The sequence below is a fragment of the Aethalodelphis obliquidens genome, unplaced genomic scaffold (assembly GCF_003676395.1).
Source record: "Aethalodelphis obliquidens isolate GAN/ISIS:26980383/991018 unplaced genomic scaffold, ASM367639v1 scaffold6, whole genome shotgun sequence".
Taxonomy (NCBI): domain Eukaryota; kingdom Metazoa; phylum Chordata; class Mammalia; order Artiodactyla; family Delphinidae; genus Aethalodelphis; species Aethalodelphis obliquidens.
In genome coordinates this window covers 40382929-40404188 of record NW_020837950.1, presented here as the reverse complement: position 1 = coordinate 40404188, position 21260 = coordinate 40382929, and the positions used below count along the sequence as shown (strand labels likewise).

Here is a 21260-nt window from a genome sequence, read left to right as displayed (position 1 = left end):
TTGCAAATGAGAAGTGGGGGAACTTTCCTTTCTAGATGTTTTCAAAGATTAATGTTGATTATTTAGTTCTTCATTCCTGACAAATGTGGTTTTCTTGCACAAAAGTTAGAAACAGAAGAAAAGGTAAAAGATAGAGCCAATTTAAATTATAATCAATACAGATGTCTAAAACTTTGCTGAACAATGGTAACCACTCATCACATATGGCAATTGAGCACTTGGAATGGGGCCAGTCTCAAGTGACTTAAGTATGAAAAAAAGAATATACAATATTACATTAATTTTTTAATACTGATGAAGAAATAATATTTTGCATATATTAGGTTAGATAAATTATATTAAAATTAATTCTGCCTGCTTCTTTTTACTTTTTTTAAAGGTGGCTTTTAGAAGAATTTTAATTATAAATTTGGCTCACATTATATTTCTGTTGACTCATGCCGACCTAAAATACGAATGTCAAACCAGCACTAGTCTAAAATCTAAAACTAGTCAGGACTGAATTAGACATCCAGAAAATATTATTTAAACAAGGTGCTATTTTTGTAAGTCCCTTACATTTGACTAGAATTTGCTTTTACTCTTTAAGGACTCATCTGATAATGATTAAATAATTCTCAGGGTAATTATGTTTATCTTTGTTAAACTGTAGTTTACTTCTTTTGAACACAGAAGTTTCTGGTACTCAAATATTTAATGCTACAGATATTTTGATAAAAAGTTAACTTTAATAGAAGTACTTGTATCTTTAAGTATTCTTTATACTTTTAGACAGTTGAACAATATAAAGCAATAACATCATCTTTCCAGTATTTCCTGTAGAATAAACCAGCAAGGTAATAGTTGATAATGCCATACATATCTCTTTAGCTTTGGTGAAGAAAATATTATTTTCTTATAATAATATTATAAAGGTACCACATGAAACTGTCATAATCCAAACCTAAATTCCAAGTCACAACTCATTAAAAAGTATGCCAGTATAAAGCTAGGTGGATAATTTATGGGAAGAGAAAAAAATCTTATAGAATAAATACATTTCTGCACTTAGCTTACCCAAAACAAAAATCTATTTAAAGTATGTTTTTTATAAAGGTTTGATTACCACTCTATCTTATACAGTGGTGGGTACTAATTTGCTTTTGACCTTATTGTAGCTTTATTAACATGACATAACTGTTTTGGGGGTCATGCTTAGGCTTTTTTCTTATTTGCTTGTTTTGTGGGGTTTGGGGATGTTTTTTGTTTGGTTGGTTGAGTTTGGGTTTTAGTTATTTATTTATTTTTAAATAATGAGGTGCTTCATTGCAGTAGCTTGAATGGTTGATCTCTGGTAGTTGAACTAAACTGATCTCCCAGTCTTTCTTATTGTGTTGGGTGATTCTAAAGCGGTGAATGAATGCTATCTTTTTTTTTTTTTTTTTTTTGCTTTATTAACTATTGGTTTGCTCTGTTGCCTGTTCACATGCTCTTACAGATGCAACTAATTCATGAAATTTCCAACTTAAAGAATTTAGTTAAGCATGCAGAAGTGTATAATCAAGATCTTGAGGTGAGCATTTATGTTGGTATTTCTATTGATAAGGAACAAAAACTATAAAACATATATCATATGTAATTGAGCATGATTTCAGAAAATAGAAGGAGTTATATTCTTTAAATATCAACGTTTTGAATTTTACTATCTACCAATTTAAACTATTAAATATAATTTCTTTTTAATTCCTTAGAATTAAAACCCAGTTAAATTGTTTCATTCTCCTTTAATTGTTTTAGGATGTACTAAGTTCAAAAGTAGAGCTGCTTAGAGAAAAGGAAGACCAGATTAAGAAGCTACAGAAATACATAGACTCTCAGAAGTCAGAAAGTATGGAAATGGACTTGCCATACTCATCGGTAAAAATCAGGTTTATTTTGTTGTGTCATCATTTTGGCATTTGTAGTATACTGTCATCATCATCATCGCAAATGTTTATATTGAGCCTACTGTGTGCCAGGCATTGTTCTAATCGTTCTAAATATAGTATTTTATTTAATCCTGTCAGTAACCCTATGAGAGAGGCACTATTAGTATCATTGCCATTTTATGGATAAAGAATCATAGAGAGTTAAGGATATTATCCTTTGATTGACTATAAGTAAGTTAGAGATGAGCTTCCATTAAAAATCAGTAATTCAAAAAATTTTAATGTTTTGCAATTGTTTTATACAAGTGCAGAAGTGTATAGTCAATATCTTCAGGTAAGCACTTAACGTTGATTAGTAACTAGAACTGTAAAACATGTAATTGAGCATGATTTCATAAATTTCATTAATTTCATTAATAGATATTAATGCATTCTCATTATAATTATGTAACTATTTTAACAGTTTGATATTTTTCAGAGCTATAGCTGTAGGTGATTTTAGTTGGTATAAGATCATGGCATTAAATAGTATTGAATCTCATGGTGAAATTAACTTTTTTTTCCTATTTGCTTTCAATCCACCTGATTACTTCAAGAAACTATCAGTTGGATTCTAGTTTTTAACTTTTTTAAAAAGGCAACAGTTACTAGCTGGAAAGTTTAGAATATTAGTTTCTATTGTTCTTCTTTTGTTTTCATTTGAGTTTTTCAGAGTACTTTTTCTTACCTTCTATTAGTACTCTTTTGCTACCTTCTATTAATGACAAGTGATTCTTTTTAAAAGTGTTCTCATTGTTCTGAGGCCCTGGGAAGAAAGGCACTTTCATATCATCCTGGAGTATCTGTTGATAGAATGGCAAATAGAATTGCCCATTTTTTTAAATTGATGTTTATTTTTTTCTCTTTATTCATCCAATTTATTTATTCATTCATGCATGCATGTTTGCATTAATATTTTGCCAAGTACATACGGTTGAATTCATGTAAGTGCAAGTCATGTTGAAATGCCACTTCTTTCTAAAAATGAGACTGTGGATTTTTTATTTATTTATTTATTTTTTTTTTTTGCGTTACGCGGGCCTTTCTCTGTTGTGGCCTCTCCCATTGCGGAGCACAGGCTCCGGACGCGCAGGCCCAGCAGCCATGGCTCACGGGCCCAGCCACTCCGCGGCATGTGGGATCCTCCCGGACCAGGGCACAAACCCGCGTCCCCTGCATCGGCAGGCGGACTCTCAACCACTGCACCACCAGGGAAGCCCGACTGTGGATTTTTTTTCATGTATTTATCAGTCATTTGCATTTTCTCCTCTGTGAGTTGCCTGTTCATATCTTTTCTCTATTTTTCTGTTGGATTATTTATCTTTTTCTTTGCAATTTGTGATTTAACATCCTTAATTTTAACTATTAGCTAGTCATCTGTCATGTTTTGCAGAGAGTAACTTAAAATAAAAATACATATCAAACTTTAAGAGGCTAGCTGAGCAATAATTGTGTTAACCTTTTTAAACAATAACAGAATTATAGTACTTCTATACAATGCTTTTATCCTTTTGAAAAATATAGCCAGAATTTTTTAAATATATTTTTTTTGGTCACTCTGTGCCACTTGCAGGATCTTAGTTCCCCGACCAGGGATCGAACGCAGGCCCCAGCGGTGAAAGCACCGAGTCCTAACCACTAGAATGCAGGGAATTCCCTAAAATATTTTTACTATTTGAAATGTTAATTTTTTAATCTATTCCAAAAATACATTTGGCAATTCGCATATTTTAACCATTTTTGATTTGTTAGGAATAACATACGTGTACGTGTTAAGTCTTTTCCAACTCTAACAAAGTTAGATTTCACAAAATCCTTTTTGTCATGTGTATAGGAAAACACTGAAGACTTAAAACAAATGAAACAGACTCTGCTTGATGCTGAAACTGTAGCTCTTGATGCCAAGAGAGAATCAGCCTTTCTCAGAAGTGAAAATCTAAAGGTGAAAGAAAAAATGGTAAGTTATTTTTGTAATATTTGTAAAAACAGTTGCAATGATCAGTACATTTCTGTGAATCTGCAGTGTTTCTCTCAATAGAAAGAACTTGCAAGTACATGCAAGCAAATGGAAAATGATATTGAGTTATATCAAAGCCAGTTGGAGGCAAAAAAGAAAATGCAAGTTGATCTGGAGAAAGAATTACAATCTTCTTTTAATGAAATAACAAAACTCACCTCCCTTATAGATGGCAAAGTTCCAAAAGGTATTTCATCATTTCAGACTTATCTCTTTGCAAATCTGACTTTATACAGAAATGTACCTAAAAGATTTTGCAACTATATTGCAGTAATTAAAAATCCATTATTCTCTGGTGTTTTTAATAGCTTAATGTGAAGTTTTAATGTCATTTGGTATCTGTATTTATAAATGTTTCCTTGGACCTCAAACCATAAGGGTTTAAAAGTTATTTTTCAAATAAATTGAACCCAGTCTTGGACAAGGTGATTAACAATTAGATGAGTGGTTTACCAACACTGGCTCTTTCTTTAATAAATTTTATATAATCTGGTTAAATAATCTAACTATGTATGTAATTTAGATTTACCCAACAACTGCAAGCTGTTTTATTTAACTTACTAAAAATTTCCTAGATTTACTGTCTAATATGGAATTGGAAAGGAAAATTACCCATCTCCAGAAAGCACTGAATAAGGAAGTCGAAGAAAATGAAGCTTTGCACAAAGAAGTTAGTTTGCTCTCAGAACTGAAATCTTTACCTTCAGAAGTAGAAATGCTAAGGAAGGAGGTAAACACTTTTTTAAGCAAACAACTCTTACCTTAAAATAAAAACCTTTGCAATAGTGCCTTAAATATTTTGCCATATTTTATTTTAAAGTACCAGCCAAGAGACTGTAAATGCCTGACTCAATTTGTTAGCAATAGAAATATAAGTCAAATTCTAAGAAAAACCATGAAATGCCTGCTACACCAGAAAGTTAGAAAACACTTTAAAATGATAGGTGAGGAATTAAAGGCACATGCTGATTGTGTTTCTACTGTCCTTCTCCATGCAATCCTTACTAGAACCAGAGATTAGAAATCAAAACTTTGAAGGTAAAGTTAAACAGGATAATATATTGTTAAAGAGATGTCACAATAAAAATATTGCCTTTCCTCAGTCAAACCTTTGCTTAATTTCAATGTCTTGAAATTGAGGTGAGGCAGAGAAAGTTTTTTCCTGAAAATTGCTTAAGTAGATCATATATTGCTAACATAGCTAAGTTTGCTTTCTTTTCCATAGATACATGATAAATCTGAAGAGCTCTGTATAATAACATCGGAAAAAGATAAATTGTTTTCTGAAGTAGCTCATAAGGAAAGTAGAATTCAAGATTTACTTGAAGAAATTGGGAAAACTAAACATGACCTAGCAACTTCCCAGGTGAATTATGAAAGCACTGATCAAGAATTCCAAGATGTTAAAAATCATCATATTGAATTTGAGCAAAAGTATAAGATGGTCCTTGAAGAGAATGCAAAATTGAAACAGGAAATAGGAAATCTCTCTAAAGAAGCTCAAGAACCTGGTTTAAATTTGGATGCTTTGAAGACAGAGGTTGGTACAAGACACCCTCTAGGGAAATGATCTTTAGTCTTAATGGGGTTTGGCTTCCATGTGTACGTCGCAGAATGCTCTGCTTTTCACATTTACTTTTTCTTATCTTAAAGCTCTCTCACAAAACCCAAGAACTTCAGCAGAAAACAACTGAGAATCAAAAAAGGTTAAAAGAAGTGGAAGAGCTGAAGGAACAATTAGAAAGTAGAGATTCTAGGCTTCACACTGTAGAAAAGGAGAAAACACTGCTTACTGAGAAACTTCAACAAACCTTAGTAGAAGTAAAAACCTTAACCCAAGAAAAGGATGATCAAAAACAACTCCAAGAGAGCCTGCAAATTGAGAGGGACCAACTCAAAAGTGACATTCAGGATACTATAAACATGGTAAGGTTTTGACTGATTAAACTTTGAAATCTCAGAGCCTCTTTAAGAACATTACAGGAGCCATCATTTATTATATATGATCAAGCAATAGCTATAAAATTATTTTCATTGTTTCACATTCTAATGGAAATTATTTTCTATTTCTCTGACAAAGAATATAGACACCCAGGAACAACTACGAAATGCTCTTGAGTCTTTGAAACAACACCAAGAAACGATTAACACACTAAAAATGAAAATTTCTGAGGAAACTTCCAAGAATTTGCATATAGAGGACAACTTAGGAGAAACTGAGGATGAATTTCAGGAGAAGGTAAAGGGTGTTTCTGTTCAAAGTTTTTATATGCTTGTCTATGAGCTTTCTCCTTAACCTCAAACGCTTAAGTGCAGAACAGTAATCTCAATCTTATTTATTATTCACAGTGGTAATAGCTCAGAATAATTTACACGCGTAAGTCTTATGTCTTTGAAATAACTTCAAATATAACTGCTTACAATCAATTTGAAAAGGAAAAGACAAAAAAATACTAGTTCGGACTTTGAGCTGATACTTTTCTAAGGCCTATTGTAATTTACACATCTTTAAAAGCCCCTCTGAATCCTAAGAATGTAAGAAAGATTCAGTGCTTATTATTAATTATGACTAAAATATTTGTTTTATGTTGGATTTTGTATACTATATTTGTTTAGAGTTTGCTATAGAATCAATGTATGTATCGTATTTGTATCTATTTTTAGGGTTTGGACCATAATTTTACTATTAGGTGCTTAAATCTTGCCTTAATTCATTCTAGGTAAAATGGTTCATTTTGTCCTGAGACCTTAGGAGAAAAACTACTTAACTAGTTATTCAATTATATATAAGAAAAACTAGGATGCTAATGGTAACTTTTTAAAGGGAGGTATATTAGTCTGCTAAGGCTGCCATAACAAAATATCACAGACTGCTTGTAAGCTATATGTTTATCTTCTTTGCAGAAATGTCTGTTCAAGTTTTTCCCACTTTTAAATTGGTTTTTTGTTGTTACTGAGTTGTAAGAGTTCTTTGTATTTTTCTGGTTATTAACCCTTTATCAGTTATACGATTTGCCAGTATTTCCTCCCATTTCATAGGTTACCTTTTCACTCTGTTGATTTTGTCCTTTTTTGCACAGAAGCTTTAAATTTTGATATAGTCTAATTAGCTTCTTTTTTCCCCCTTTACCCAGGCACACAATATTCCTGCCTTGGAAAATGAGCTTTCTCTTCTCTCTCCCTATTCTTGAGTCCTTCTCTCCTAGAAAAGCATTTTCACTTCCACTATTATCTTGTGTTCTCTCAGCTTATCTATAATTTGGATCAACCATGGGCCAAAGGTTCTTGACCTTGATTTGAAATTTATAACTTCTACTTTCACAGGGGGAAGGTTTTTTGAACAGTTTTTTTTAAAATAAGATACAACAATGTATAGCTGCTTTTAAACAAATGAAAAATGCAATCATAGGGCCCCATGAGAAGGAAGCAGTAGAGGAGAAGTGAGGGAAAGGAAGAGTTATACTCAGTGGGACCAACTGGCTCCTGTAGTATTATGTTCATGCTAGAAGTGCCCATGGTGACAAAAGAGTCTGATGGGATTCTCTGGGGCCATTCTGTTCATTAGAGATCTTGAAACCTGGGCTGGAAGTCTGAGATCACCTTGTTCTTGTGATAACCTTGCTCATGCTGGAATCACCCATGTAGATAAAAGAGTGGGTCTGGGAATTTCCAGGGGCCCTCTGTTCATCTGGGTACCACAGAACTCCATTAAGTAGGTCTATCAGGAATCCCTTGGAGTACCCGTTTTCAGTCCTGCTTGATGTGTTTCTCTGGAAATGCAATTTCTCTAGTGTGTCTCAACAGAAATTAGATTTTACTCATAACCATGGTAGCTGAAATGCTTCCTAGGCTGAGTTCAGTTTTGAAATGTGCCTTCGGCATCATTATAGAATACTTCCTCTCCATCTGTTTTGTCTTTGTGTATATTCCTTTGTTTAGGAGTAAAGATGCAGGCTTCTGAATTATAATATCTGACAAACTGCTCCCAAAGCCTATATGTTCCCCACCTCGTGTATTGGGTTGGCCAAAAAGTTCGTTTGATTTTAAGTAAAAATAAAAGACACATTTTTCATTTTCACCAAGAAATGTATTGAACAATGTATTCATTGACCAAACGAACTTTTTGACCAACCCAGTAGTTAGCTCTGTGTGCACCATTGTCAGAAGCTCATGAATATTGCCAACACTAAGAGGTTAACTAAACAAAATATGGTTTGTCCATATCCACTTTAGAGAATAGAGCAACTACTAAAAATACTAATTTGAAGATTACGTAGCAGTATGGGAAACTGCACATGATCTAAGTGAAAAAGAAAAGCTAAATTGAATCCTATATATGTAAATTAATTATGATGGCTATGTTTTAAAAAAAGTTAATGGAAAATACTGGAATGAAATATTTTAGAACTCTAATAGTGGTTGTGTTGGTGACACTGGATGACATTTTTTTCTCTTTATTTTTCAATTTTTTTTCTAATGTTACTTATAGATTACTATAAAAACTTTTTAAAACATATGTGGCCAGTATGGAACTGAATATATTTATTGGGCTACTATAAGGTTATATAGTGACACTCTAATTTCATGCCAACAATTGTAATGTCAGTCTTTATGTCCTTTTACCAAGGAGTTCACATTTTAAGTTACCTTTGGTTAAGACTTATTTATGGATAAATGAATTTATATAACATGCTTTTCTTAAGCAGTAAATGAAAATTGTATATTAAGAAAAGATGAATTATGCTATTATAATGTGAGATATATTTCTACCAAAATTATTTTGCCCTCTACATGTAATAAAACTCCAGCTTTGGTGAGTATGACTACCTCTGAAAATAAAGATTAATTGGGAATAGGGGCTAGGGAATGATTTCCAGCTTTTAAGGAAAAAAATAAAGTGATAGAGTTCAAGGCGGCTTACTTTTTCATAAAGTCAGGTTAACCCATCATACGTGAAGATAATTGTTAATTATCTATAGCTGTCCAGGTAGTTCTTATCAGTGAACAGGCACAAGAGCACACACTCTGGAGCCAGACTATTGGATTCAAAACCTGGTTATTCTTCCCTGGGTGACCTGGGGCAAGTGACCTATCCTCCCTGGTATTGTTTCCTCATCTGTCAAATGGAGATAATACTAGTACCTACCTCATATGGTTATAGTGATGATTAAACGTGTCAATATATCAAAATAGTGCCTAGTACATAATAAGTAATATATGTTGGCTTTTTTTATTATTATTAAAATTATTATTAACTAAGAAATTCTTTTAATGTATTTATATTTTAGATGGTTGGCATAGATAAAAAACAAAATTTGGAAGCCAAAAAAACCCAAGCACTGATTGCAGATGTTGAGGATAATGAGCTAATTGAGCAACAGAGAAAGATATCTTCTTTAATACAGGAGAAAAATGAACTGCAACAAATGTTAGAGAGTATTACAGCAGAAAAGGAACAACTGAAGACTGACCTAAGGGAAAGCATTGAAATGGTAGGATTTAGCACTGTATACTTAGCTATACAGTTTTGTCTTTGTACATTTTAGATTTTTCCAACTTTATTGAGGTATAATTTACATGCAATAAATGTATCTGATGCAAGAGCACAGTCTGATGACTTTTGACAAATGTCTCTACTTGTGTACCTTTCACCTCAGTCAAGATATGGAATATTTCCATCACCCCAAAAAGTTCCCTTGAGTTCTGATCTATTTGATCCTAATCTTACCCTCTGCCCCATATAGTCACTGTCCTTTTTTTTTTTTTTACCTTAATCACTTAATCACATTGTTTTCACTTGCCTTTCCCTTCTAGAATGTCATACAAATAGAATCACACAGCATACACTCTTTTGTGTCTTCTTTCTTCTCCTGCTTATCGCTGGGTAATGTTCCATCATATGAACAGGCCACAATTTGTTTAGACTTTATCCTATTGGTAGAAATTTAAGTTATCTCCACTATTTGGCTATTTTGAATAAAGATGCTATAAACATTCATATACAGATCTTTCTATGAACATTTTTTTTTTATTATTTCTCCAGGGTAACTATCTAAATGGAATAGCTGGCTCATAGGTAGATGTATATTTAACTTGATGAAAATTTCCTAGACTGATTTCCAAAGTAGTTGGTACCATTTTACATTCCCATCAGCAAATTAAGAGAATACTGAGGGCTCCACATCCTCACCAACACTTCATAGTGTCAGTGTTTTTAATTTTGGCCATTCTATTGGGTGTGTACCTTATTGTTTTCACTTGCCTTTCCCTAATGACTAAAGATATTGAGCGTCTCTTCATGCTTATTAGCATGAAATGGCTTATTGGCCATTGTGTATCTTTCTATAAATTATCTGTTGTCTCAGTGATGTGTTATAGATTTCAGTGCACAGGTCTTTTCCATATTTTGTTAAAGTTGTTCCTAAATGTTTCTCTTCTATTTACGCTGTTGTAATTTTTTTATTTCACTTTAAATTATTTGTTGTTAATGTTTGCCAATATTTTCAAACCTATTTTATTTTTTGTTTCTAAATTTAAGGACAATATAATGTGTCTAGATTGAAATTAATATTTTGAGAAGTTTGCTATGGATCACAGTAGAACCTGACCTTTTGTGCAGTTTTCCATGTTCCTTGGGATTGTCTGTTTGGTTAAAATTGCTGAATGTAAATAAGAATACAGACAAAAGTCATATTTGTTTCTCAGTCTCTGGCTTGTGATGTTTTTGTGATATTGATACTTGAGAAAGTCACAGTTTAAGCTTAATAACTAGGATTAACCGACTTTATGCTAGCAAAGGATGCTGCCATTTTGAGCTTGCTATTAAGCAATGTATAAAACCAAAGTCATGGGCTTCCCTAGTGGTGCAGTGGTTGAGAGTCCGCCTGCCGATGCAGGGGACACGGGTTCGTGCCCCGGTGTGGGAAGATCCCACATGCCGCGGAGCAGCTGGGCCCGTGAGCCATGGCCGCTGAGCCTGTGCGTCCGGAGCCTGTGCTCCGCAACGGGAGAGGCCACAACAGTGAGAGGCCCGCGTACCGCAAAAAAAAAAAAAAAAAACCAAAGTCATTCCAGCATATGAAAAGCCCATAACCATATATATATATAAATATATATATGTCTCATATATCATCTGTTGTCAACAGAAGCTTAGAAAGTCTCTTTTGGCTTAGGGGTAGAAAATGAGCAAACCTCTCATGACAGAATACAAAATCCAGTTCTAATTCTCATGATAAGAATGTAAGATGAGCAATAAAGAAACAGTATTAAAAAAGCAGATTCTTGACCTTTATATGATTAAGTTAAGACTCTTTTTAATTAGTCTTTTCCAATGTAGTTTGCCATGATTTCTTCATTTTCAGGCTAAGGCAAATGCTGATTTTTACCTGATTTCATAAATGTAAGCTAGTATTTTAATCTCAGCTTTTTTTTTAAATTCCAGACCATTGAAAACCAGGAAGAATTAAGAATTCTTGGAAATGAACTTAAAAAGCAACAAGAGATAGTTGCACAAGAAAAAAGCCATACCATAAAGAAAGAAGAAGAGCTTTCTAGGACCTGTGAAAAACTGGCAGAAGTTGAAGAAAAGCTGAAGGAAAAGGTGACTTTTTAAAGTTATATTCCTGGTCATTTTTTCTGACTAAACTTTTTCTTTTTTTTTCTTTTTTTTTTTTTTTTGGTAATAAATTTGATTCCAGCAGACCTAAATTCCAGAAATAATACATACCTTGCCAATGAACAGATCTTAATGCTAATATTTTGGACAATTTCAACTCCTACTGAGATGTTAACTAACATCCTTTGTGAGGATTATATTTTTTTAGTCTTTAAATGAGAGAGGGGGCCTTCATCTAAACGAATCATTTGATATATTCATTCATCAAGTACTGTACATTCATACAGTACCACCATGGGCCAGGCACTGTTCTGGGCTCTTGAGATACATTAGTCAACAAAACAAAGATTCTGCCCTTATAGAGATATATTAGTTATTCTCTAAAATGTAAAATTTATCTCTACAGTTGGCCCTCCATACCTGCACATTCTGCATCCATGGATTCAACCAAACACTGATCAAAAATATTCAGGGGAAAAAAATTCCAGAAAATTCCAAAATGTGTAACTTGAATTTTGCCACACACAGGCAACTATTTACATAGTATTTACAACTATTTACGTAGCATTTATATTGTATTCAGTATTATGAGTAATCTAGAGATGAGTTAAAGTATACTGGAGAGTGTGCTTAGGTTATATGCAAATACTGTGTCATTTTATATAAGGGACTTGAACATCCACCAATTTTGGTATCCACAGGGATTCATGGATACCAGGGGATGACTGTATTACCATCTCTTAGATATTTACAATAAGGTGCTATTGTAAAATTTATAGAAGAGCTAAGACCCTTGTAACAATTGTACTCCCCAAGTAATTCTAAAATGCACCCACCAAGATCTTTCTGTATATTCTAGTAGTAGTGCCACATGCATTATAGATAATATATTGTGATTTCCATTGTGCTTCTGTATTTTTTTTTCCTAATGTGGGTTCTCTTAATTCTCATCCTTTTTACTATAACTTAACTGAATATATTAAAACCTTACATCTATTTCATATTCCTCCTAAATAAGGGAAATCAGTAAGTTTATGTAAAAGTTAATGCCTCATTGTTTGTTTGGACCACCCCATATGGACCTTATTGGGAATGAAAGTAAATTATCCAAGTTTTTAGGAGAAGTGGAATTATAGTTACTTGGCATAGTTATATCTGCATATTTAGTCTCTTTTTAAATTTTTCGCATTTTCACTTTACTTCTTTGATTAACCTAGTGACACTCTGTTAGTTTCCTAGGGCTTCTGTATCAAATTACCATAAACTTGATGGCTTTAAACAACAAAAATTTATTTTTTCACAATTCTGGCTCTTGGAAGTTCAAAATCAAGATGCTGGCGACCAAGCTCCCTCTGAAGGCTCTAAGGAAGAATCCTTTCTTGCCTCTTCCTGTCCTTGACTCCCAGCTGTCCGTGGTACCCTTGGCTTGTAGCTGCATCTCTCCAATCTCTGCCTCCATCTACCTATGACCTTCTCTGTGTCTCTGTGTGTCATTTTCTGTCTCTTATAAGGACCCTCTCATTGGATTTAGGGCCCACCTTAACCCAGGAATATTTCTTATCAGTCCTTAAGTAATTACATCTGCAAAAACCCTATTTTCAAAGAAGATCACATTCTCAGAGTATGGACAGACTTGAATTTGGGGTGGGACCCTATCTGACCCACTGTAAGCACTATCTAAAAGGTTACTTTACTTTTAGTGTTACTTGTCTGTTTATACTGGAGTAGTAGGCAGGGCTATGCTAATGATTATTTCAGTTTGGCAAAGTACATTTTACATAAGAATTTTAGGAGGATATAGACAAAATGGTAATTATAAAAACTATATTTCTTAAGAGCCAACAACTCCAAGAAAAACAGCAACAACTTCTTAGTGTACAAGAAGAGATGACCGAGATTCAGAAAAAGATGAATGAAATGGAAAATTTAAAGAATGAACTAAAGAACCAAGAATTAACATTGGAACGTATAAAAATTGAGAGGCTAGAGTTGGTTCAGAAACTTCATGAAAATTCTGAGGAAATGAAATTCATAACCAAAGAAAGAAATGATCTAAAGGAATTACAGGAGTCATTTGAAATAGAAAGAAATAAGCTTAAAGGACACATAAGAGAAATTGAAGCTACAGTAAGTCATACCCTTTTCTTTCATCTATTAAATGTTTCTTTAAAAACTGAGTCAGTTGGAAAGGGGGAGGCAATGTTGGGATGATGTTATTACAATTATTCTTTAAATTTAACTTGCTAATAAAGGGTCTAGAAACAAAAGAAGAACTAAAAGTGGCCCACATGCTTCTAAAAGAGCACCAAGAAACTGTTGAAGAACTAAGAAGAAACATTTGTGAGAAGACAGCTCAAATAATAAATATTCAGAAGAACTTAGAGAAATCCAATACTGAATTGCAAGAAAAGGTTTGTCTTTTCTTCCTTTGCTCCTTGTCCCCTCTTCCTTTCTTTCTCTGAAAGAAAAATAAGCAGTAGGTAGTGACTGAGTTATGGTTCATTCATTTATTGGGTAGTATTTGTTGAGTGTCTAATGTAGCAGGTACAGTCCTGGATTATAGAAATAAAATGGGAACAAGGTGGACAAAATCTCTGTGATCATAGAACTTACTTTGTAGTGGAAAGAGGTTCTCAATAAATAAGCAATCAAATGAACAGTATAATTTTAGATAATAGCAAATGCTATGGAGAAAATGAAACATTGGGATAACTGGACCAACCTATGTTAAAAGCCTACTATGTGCCAAGCATTGAGACTGTGGATATGAATAAGACATTGTTCTTTTTCCCCAATATAGGCATATAAAAAAATCTCTCAATTCCAGTATGATAAATGCAGAAATATGCTATGCAAAGCTACATGGTACCACTAGTGATCATGGAAAGGGGGAATCAATCTGTACACATAACAAATTTGTGAAGTAGCATTAGAATTCATCTGAGAATGGGGGCCATTCATTTATTGAGATAGAATCTGCTCAATTCTGATTTTTCTCCTGTTGCATTTGGGAACTAGTATAGAAATGAAGCATGCAACTGACCAGATTGATAATTTGTTGGTAAAGTGTACTGTGGTTGTAAGCTGGAGAAAAAAAACAATTATGACAGACTATTACTAGCAGAAAAGTCATGAATAATAGCTTGAGTAGGAATCAAGAGAAAATGAATAAATAGGAGTTTGTGGCCCATGGTAGGCCATGAAGGTTCAAAATCACTTTCATTGCTACGGAAAGTTGCCTCATGTTTTCCCTTTAAAAAATTATGATAACACTCTCTAGATAGTAACCTTGGTATTTTATGAATATCATAAGGTCCCAGTGCTTCATGAGGAACAGGAGCTACTTGCTAATGTGAAAGAAGTCAGTGATATTCAGGAAACAATGGATGAACCAGAGCTATTGAAAGAACAATCCAAAACCAAGGATTCAAAAACACTGGCAAGTGCAGAAATGGAAAGTCTCAGGTTGACTGAAAAACTTCAAGAAAGTCACGAAGAAATAAAATCTCTCACTAAGGAAAGAGACGATCTTAAAATGACAAAAGAAGCACTTCAGGTTGAATGTGACCAACTGAAAGAAGAAATTAGAGAAACTTTGACTAAAGTAAGTTTCATCCTTTCCTCCCATTTTAATAAGTGTTTAATAAATAAGTCTTTGGGAAAAATGACATTTGTAATGTTCCTACCAATTTTCTTTAAATGTCTCTTAATTATGAAGTGATTGGAAACAGAACAACTAAAAATTGCTCGTAAATACTAAGAAACTATGGAAAATGAGTTGTTTTCTTAAATATTCAAAATGATTTAGAAAAAGCAATGTTAAATTACAGGAAAGGATAAAGTCAAAAACACTGTTTTCTTCCCTTGTTTAAACCTATTTCCCCAGCATCCCATAACGCGTTACCATCTTCCTCACTGATCCAGTCAGAAATCTGGGAATCATTCCTACTACTATCCCTCCCTCTCCACTCACTCTGTAATACAACAACCAAACCTTGTTGATTTTAAGGTGTGTACCTGTGTGTGAAATCCTCCCACTCTTCTCTCCACATTGCTGATACCCTTATCCAAGTCACAATTACCTCTCTCTGGCTTTGTGCAATAGCATCCTACCTGGTCTCCCCATTCACATCATACTTCTCTAATTCATTCCCCTTTCTGGCCCAAGTGATCTTTTCTTCTTAAAACCTTTTAATAACTTCTCATTGCTCTTGAAATACACACCAGCGTGCTTCTTCACATGACCTTTGAGACCCTAGATCCCAGACCTTGCGGGTTTCTAGCCCTGTTTCATCTCACTCTTCCTCCTGCTTATTGTGCTCCAGCAACTCTAGTCTGTTGCTCTTCTGCATCTCATGGCTTTCAGATGTTCTGGTCTCCCTTCCTGTAGTATTTCCATAGTCCTCTTTGCCTAACAAGTGCTCTCATCTTTTAGATCTCCCCTGAAGCTGTCCATCCCCTAGGAAGCCCTTCCTAAGCACTCACAATAGGTTAGGTTTGCCACTGGTAGCCTGAAAGAACCCAGCACCTCTGTTTGGTAAGATCTGGTATAATATGTATCTTTCCTTCTAAAGTGCGTAAGTCTCAAAAAGGCAGATCATGTAAAGTGTCATTTCCCGTTTCATCTCCAATCTCTAATAAGATACTGACAACACAATGAGTACTCAATAAATGTGTTAAATATCTGAATAATGGAAGAGTGGGTGAGTGGAAATATTGTTCTGTAAATGAGCTGTTGAATCCCTGACTTAATTGTTTTAGAAAGTATCCTTGTTTCTTTACCCCTAAAATAAAATAAAGTATCTCTGGGCACCAACTGTATTGTTTTATGATCCTCTTAAGATTCAAGCATCTCAAGAGGAACAGTCCTTCCATATGAAAGAAAAAGACAATGAGACTAAGAAAATAATGAGTGAGATGGAGCAATTGAAGGAGCAATTCAAAGTCAAAGACTCAGCACTACTAAGGCTAGAAATGGAAAAGCTTGAGTGGTCTGAGAGACTTCAAGAAAGTCATGATGAAGTGAAATCTATAGCTAAGGAGAGAGATGACCTACAGAGGCTACAAGAAGTTCTTCAATCTGAAAGGAACCAACTCCAAGAAAACATAAGAGAAATGGCAGCTAAAGTAGGTTTCATCCTTTTTCGTGTGTGTGTGCTTAGCATTCTGTAAGCAACTATCTTGGTAAAAACTAAACCTTTGGGGAAAGGAATTAGTTACAGTGTAATCATACAGTGTTTTCATAAATTTCTTGCAATTTCCTTTAATAATGAAGCACCTAGAAACCAAAGAGGAACTTGAAGTTGCTCATTGTCACCTAAAAGAACAGGAGGAAACTATTGGTAAATTGAGAGTGGATCTTTCAGAGAGGGAAACTGAAATATCAAGCATTCAACAGGAATTAGAAACAACAAATGATGAATTACAGAAAAAGGTAAATTGGGAGTAAAGGAACAGTGGGAGAAAACTTAAGGGAGGTAGCTAACTGGATTACAAAGACTACTGTTTACCTCCTAAATTGTTTTAGAAGACATACTGGATTTTTTTCCTTAAAAAATATACATACACATATATATGCATATATAAACACGTTTTTATGTGTGTGCGCACATAAGTATATTTTTGGCTATTATCTTATTTTATTATTATTTTTAAGACCCAAGAGCTTCATGAGAAACAGAAACAATTGATTACCATAAAAGAAAGCAGTGAAACTCAGGAAAAAATGAGTGAACTGGAACAGTTAAAGGAACATCTCAAAGCCAAAGATTCATCACTACAAAGAATAGAAAGCGAGAGGCTCAAGTTGACTGAGAAACTTCAGGCAAGTCAAGAAGAAATAAAAACCATAATTAAGGAAAGAGATGATCTGGAAAGGGTGCAGGAAGTCCTTCAAAAGGAAAGAGACCAACTCAAAGAAAACATTAAAGAAATTGTAGCTGAAGTAAGTTTCCCTCTTATAATGTTTTTGGATATAAAAATAGTGTTCAAGTGATAATGATGATGTTCACTACTAAGTTTGATTAATTTTCCTCCAATCATAAAGGGACAGAAAGTCAAAGAGGAACTAAAAGCTACTTACATTCTTCTGAAGGAGTACCAAGAAACCATTAATACAAGGAATAGTTCAGAGAAGACAGATCAAGGAGCAAATATTCAGAGAGACTTAGAAATTTCAGATACTGAATTACAGGCAAAGGTAGGTCTTATTAAGTTGGAAAATGACATCTGATTATTGTGTTCGTCATATCCCTTACAGAAGAAAATAATACATATGTTAGACTAAAATGTAAAGATGATTACCTTAATTTTAGAGACAGTTCTTTTTCCTAAAATTTTCTGTCTATGTCATAACTTGTTTTATGATTTTCTCAGATTCAAGAACTTCAAGAAGAAGAACATCAACTTCTTAAGATGAAAGATGTCAGTGAGACTCAGGAAAAAATATGTGAAATGGGAAACTTGAAGAAGCAACTTGAGGCCCAAAAGTCAACCCTGGAAAATACAGAATTGGAGAACATAAGGTTAACTCAGAGACTCCATGAAAATCTTGAAGAAGTAAGATCTGTTACAAAAGAAAGAGATGACCTTAGGAGTGTGGAGGAGACTCTCAAAGTAGAGATAGACCAGCTCAAGGAAAACCTAAGAGAAACCACAATTAGAGTGAGTTACCGTCTTTCCCCCAACTAGTAAATACGACATCGTGTCCTAAAAGAGCCATGGTTGATAGAGTTGGTGAGGTTGTAAAATTGGTCCAATCTTGGGGAAGGCTGGAGGGATGGATATATGATAATATCTTCCAAAGTTTTCAATAAGTGTATGCATTGACCCAAAAAGTCCAGTTATTGCTGTTTATCCCACACACATTAGCACAACTGTGCAAAGATATTTGTACAAGTTGCAATAACAAAATAAAGCAAACCCCAAAACAGGAAAAATTCTAACTGTCCATTAGTAGAGACTGGTTGAATCAATACAGCACATTCAGACCATAGAATACCAACCCACAGGTAAAGAACAAGACAGAGCTGATTTGGAAGTATCCCGATAGAGAAGGGTTACGTTATACAGAGTAGTGTATCTAGAATATATTGACATCTAAAAGTCATTTAGAGGGTGAGAACTGGGAGGCCTAAGGAGGGGGGAATTTTTACTTCTTACCCTGTACCTTTCTACACACGGTTGAATTGTATTATTCTGAACGTACTATTTTTCTTTCTCTAATGATAAAGGACTTGGGAAAACAAGAGGAACTAAGAATTGCCCAAATGAATCTGAAAGAGCACCAAGAAACCATCGATAAACTCAGAGGAATTGTTTCAGAGAAGACAGATGAGATATCAAATATTCAAAAGGCTTTAGAAAACACAAATACTGCCTTAAAAGCACAGGTATTTCTACTAATATCTAAGTAACTGAGAGTTTGAATCAAGTCTTTTGTGTTATGAAACAGGATATCAGTTAGCCTAATATACATAGAGACTTACGTATTCAATTTAGAAACTATTAGTTTTTTCTCTATATCTATCTATATCCTAACTTATTGTATGATTATCTCAAGATCCAAGAACTTCAGGAGAAGGAACGTCAACTTCTTAAGGTAAAAACTGATCTCAGGGAAAATACATATCAAACAGAGCAGTTGAAGAAGCAATTAGAGGCCCAGAATTCAACCCTGGAAAGCATAGAAACAGAGAAGTTAAGGTTGACTCAGAAACTTCAAGAAAACCTTGAAGAAATAAAATCTGTTACTAAGGAAAGAGATGACCTAAGAAGAATGGAGCGAACCCTCAAAATGGAGCAAGACCAGCTCAGTGAAATCCTCAGAGAAACAAAAGCTAAAGTAAGTTACACTCGTTCCTCTTCCCAGCGAGTTAATGTGATGTTTTCCTTACATCAGTGAACCCTTCTTTGAAATGAGTGGTACTTTTGGTGAGAAGGAACAGGATACAGCCTTTTAGGCAGGTAATTTGGTATTATTTTTGAAAATTTTAAATTCTGTAACCAGCATTTTCTTCATGGACTTTACATGTACACTTACTCAATTTTTAAGGTAAAGAAAAATATGTATGTGTGTGTATATTCATAACACACACACACACATATACCATAAGGTTGTTCATTATAGCAATTTGTGATAAAAAACAGGAAGTAACCTAAATGTCTATCACAAGGAAACTGGGTAGATATAAGCAATATGTCAGGATACGTGCAACCCTTAAAAAAGTGAAATAGATTTGAATGTTCTAATTTGGAAGCTCAAAATAACTCTTAGGGGGAAAAGCAAGTTGTAGAATAGTATGTGTATAGCATGTTTACCTCTGCAAAATATGAGTACATTGTGGGGAGGTGAGGACAGGGGAAGGGGAAGCCGATAACTTTCTAACAACATCAAAGTTGTGGAGTAAGAAATAAGAAATGTATTATTTTTACTAAGAAAATGTATCACTTTCATTAAAAAGAAAATACTAGTTAACATTAAGCTGTATCATTGGTTTTTAATTTTTTTCTAATAATGAAGGACCTTGGAAAACAAGAGGAACTAAGAATTGCTCACATGCATCTGAAAGATCACCAGGAAATTATTGATAAACTCAGAAGGATTGTTTGTGAGAAGACAGAAGAAATATCAAATATGCAAATGGATTTAGAAAATTCAAATGCTAAATTACAAGAAAAGGTATTGAGGGGGTCATGACGCTTATATGTTTGGATACCTGATTTATTCCTAGAATAAAAAGTAATGCCTAAAATCCCTGAGGGATGTAATATGCTTTAGCCACGTTAGAAAACAGCTTGGTAGCTTTTACTAGCACTGAACCATATACCTGCCTGTGGCCCAGCATTTCCACTCCTTGGCTATGTACCTAAGAGAAGAAAGTGCACACTTACACGTAAAGACATACAAGAGTGTTCACAGCAACTTCAGTCATAATTGCAAAAAACTGAAAACAACCCAAATGCCTATCAACAGAACGGATAAATACATTGTGATTTATAAGTTTAAAAGCAGGCAAACTGATCTGGGATGAAAAAGGTCAGAATAGTGGTTCGTTCTAGGAAGGGGCACATAGGAACCTTATGGTAAGGTAAGTAAGTGTTCTGTATTAATTCTGAGTTGTATTTTAATCTGAGTTGTAGTTACATAGCTGTATACATATGTCAAGAGTAGTTGAGCCATATACACATAAGATTAGTGTGTAGTTATGTAAATTATACCACAAAAAAAAGTAAATCCTGTATGGAATTACACAGAATATTAATGAGTGACATGGGAAAGCTGTCTTAATCAGCTTAGAAACTATTCTTTATCCTTCCCTAAGAAGCCATCTAATCCTAACGTTACGATTATCTTAAGGTCCAAGAACTTAAAGCAAATGAACATCAACTTTTTAAGTTAAAAGAAGAGGTTAGTGAGACACAGAAAAAAATATGCGGCCTAGAGCGACTGAAGAAAGAATTCAAGGCCCAAAGTTTAACTCTGGATAAAATAGAAATGGAGAACTTAAATTTGGCTCAGAAACTTCATGAAAACCTTGAAGAAATGAAATCTGTAATGAAAGAAAGAGATAACCTAAGGAGAGTAGAAGAGACTCTGAAACTGGAGAGAGACCTACTCAAGGCAGACCTGCAAGAAGCCATAGCTAGAGTGAGTTGTGCTCTTACTTCCTGTCAAGTAAAC

At 34.1% G+C, this 21260-nt stretch overlaps 1 protein-coding gene across 9 annotated transcripts in view; it reads left to right on the top strand.

The window, feature by feature from the left end:
- Positions 1–21260, top strand: part of CENPE (centromere protein E) — an 81311-nt gene that overhangs the window by 24511 nt on the left and 35540 nt on the right. For 5 of the 9 annotated variants that reach the window (XM_027103406.1, XM_027103403.1, XM_027103404.1 and 2 more), the window contains exons 17-38: positions 1478–1552; positions 1777–1896; positions 3781–3903; positions 3985–4150; positions 4539–4693; positions 5189–5503; positions 5617–5889; positions 6044–6202; positions 9252–9455; positions 11405–11563; positions 13415–13705; positions 13831–13989; positions 14892–15182; positions 16421–16705; positions 16854–17012; positions 17235–17522; positions 17625–17777; positions 17954–18241; positions 18811–18969; positions 19140–19421; positions 20100–20258; positions 20937–21227. In XM_027103406.1, coding sequence (XP_026959207.1) covers positions 1478–1552; positions 1777–1896; positions 3781–3903; positions 3985–4150; positions 4539–4693; positions 5189–5503; positions 5617–5889; positions 6044–6202; positions 9252–9455; positions 11405–11563; positions 13415–13705; positions 13831–13989; positions 14892–15182; positions 16421–16705; positions 16854–17012; positions 17235–17522; positions 17625–17777; positions 17954–18241; positions 18811–18969; positions 19140–19421; positions 20100–20258; positions 20937–21227 — 4554 coding nt within the window. The remainder of the gene's footprint in view (positions 1–1477; positions 1553–1776; positions 1897–3780; positions 3904–3984; positions 4151–4538; positions 4694–5188; positions 5504–5616; positions 5890–6043; positions 6203–9251; positions 9456–11404; positions 11564–13414; positions 13706–13830; positions 13990–14891; positions 15183–16420; positions 16706–16853; positions 17013–17234; positions 17523–17624; positions 17778–17953; positions 18242–18810; positions 18970–19139; positions 19422–20099; positions 20259–20936; positions 21228–21260) is intronic. The other 4 variants (XM_027103409.1, XM_027103408.1, XM_027103407.1 and 1 more) reach the window with 3 other exon arrangements.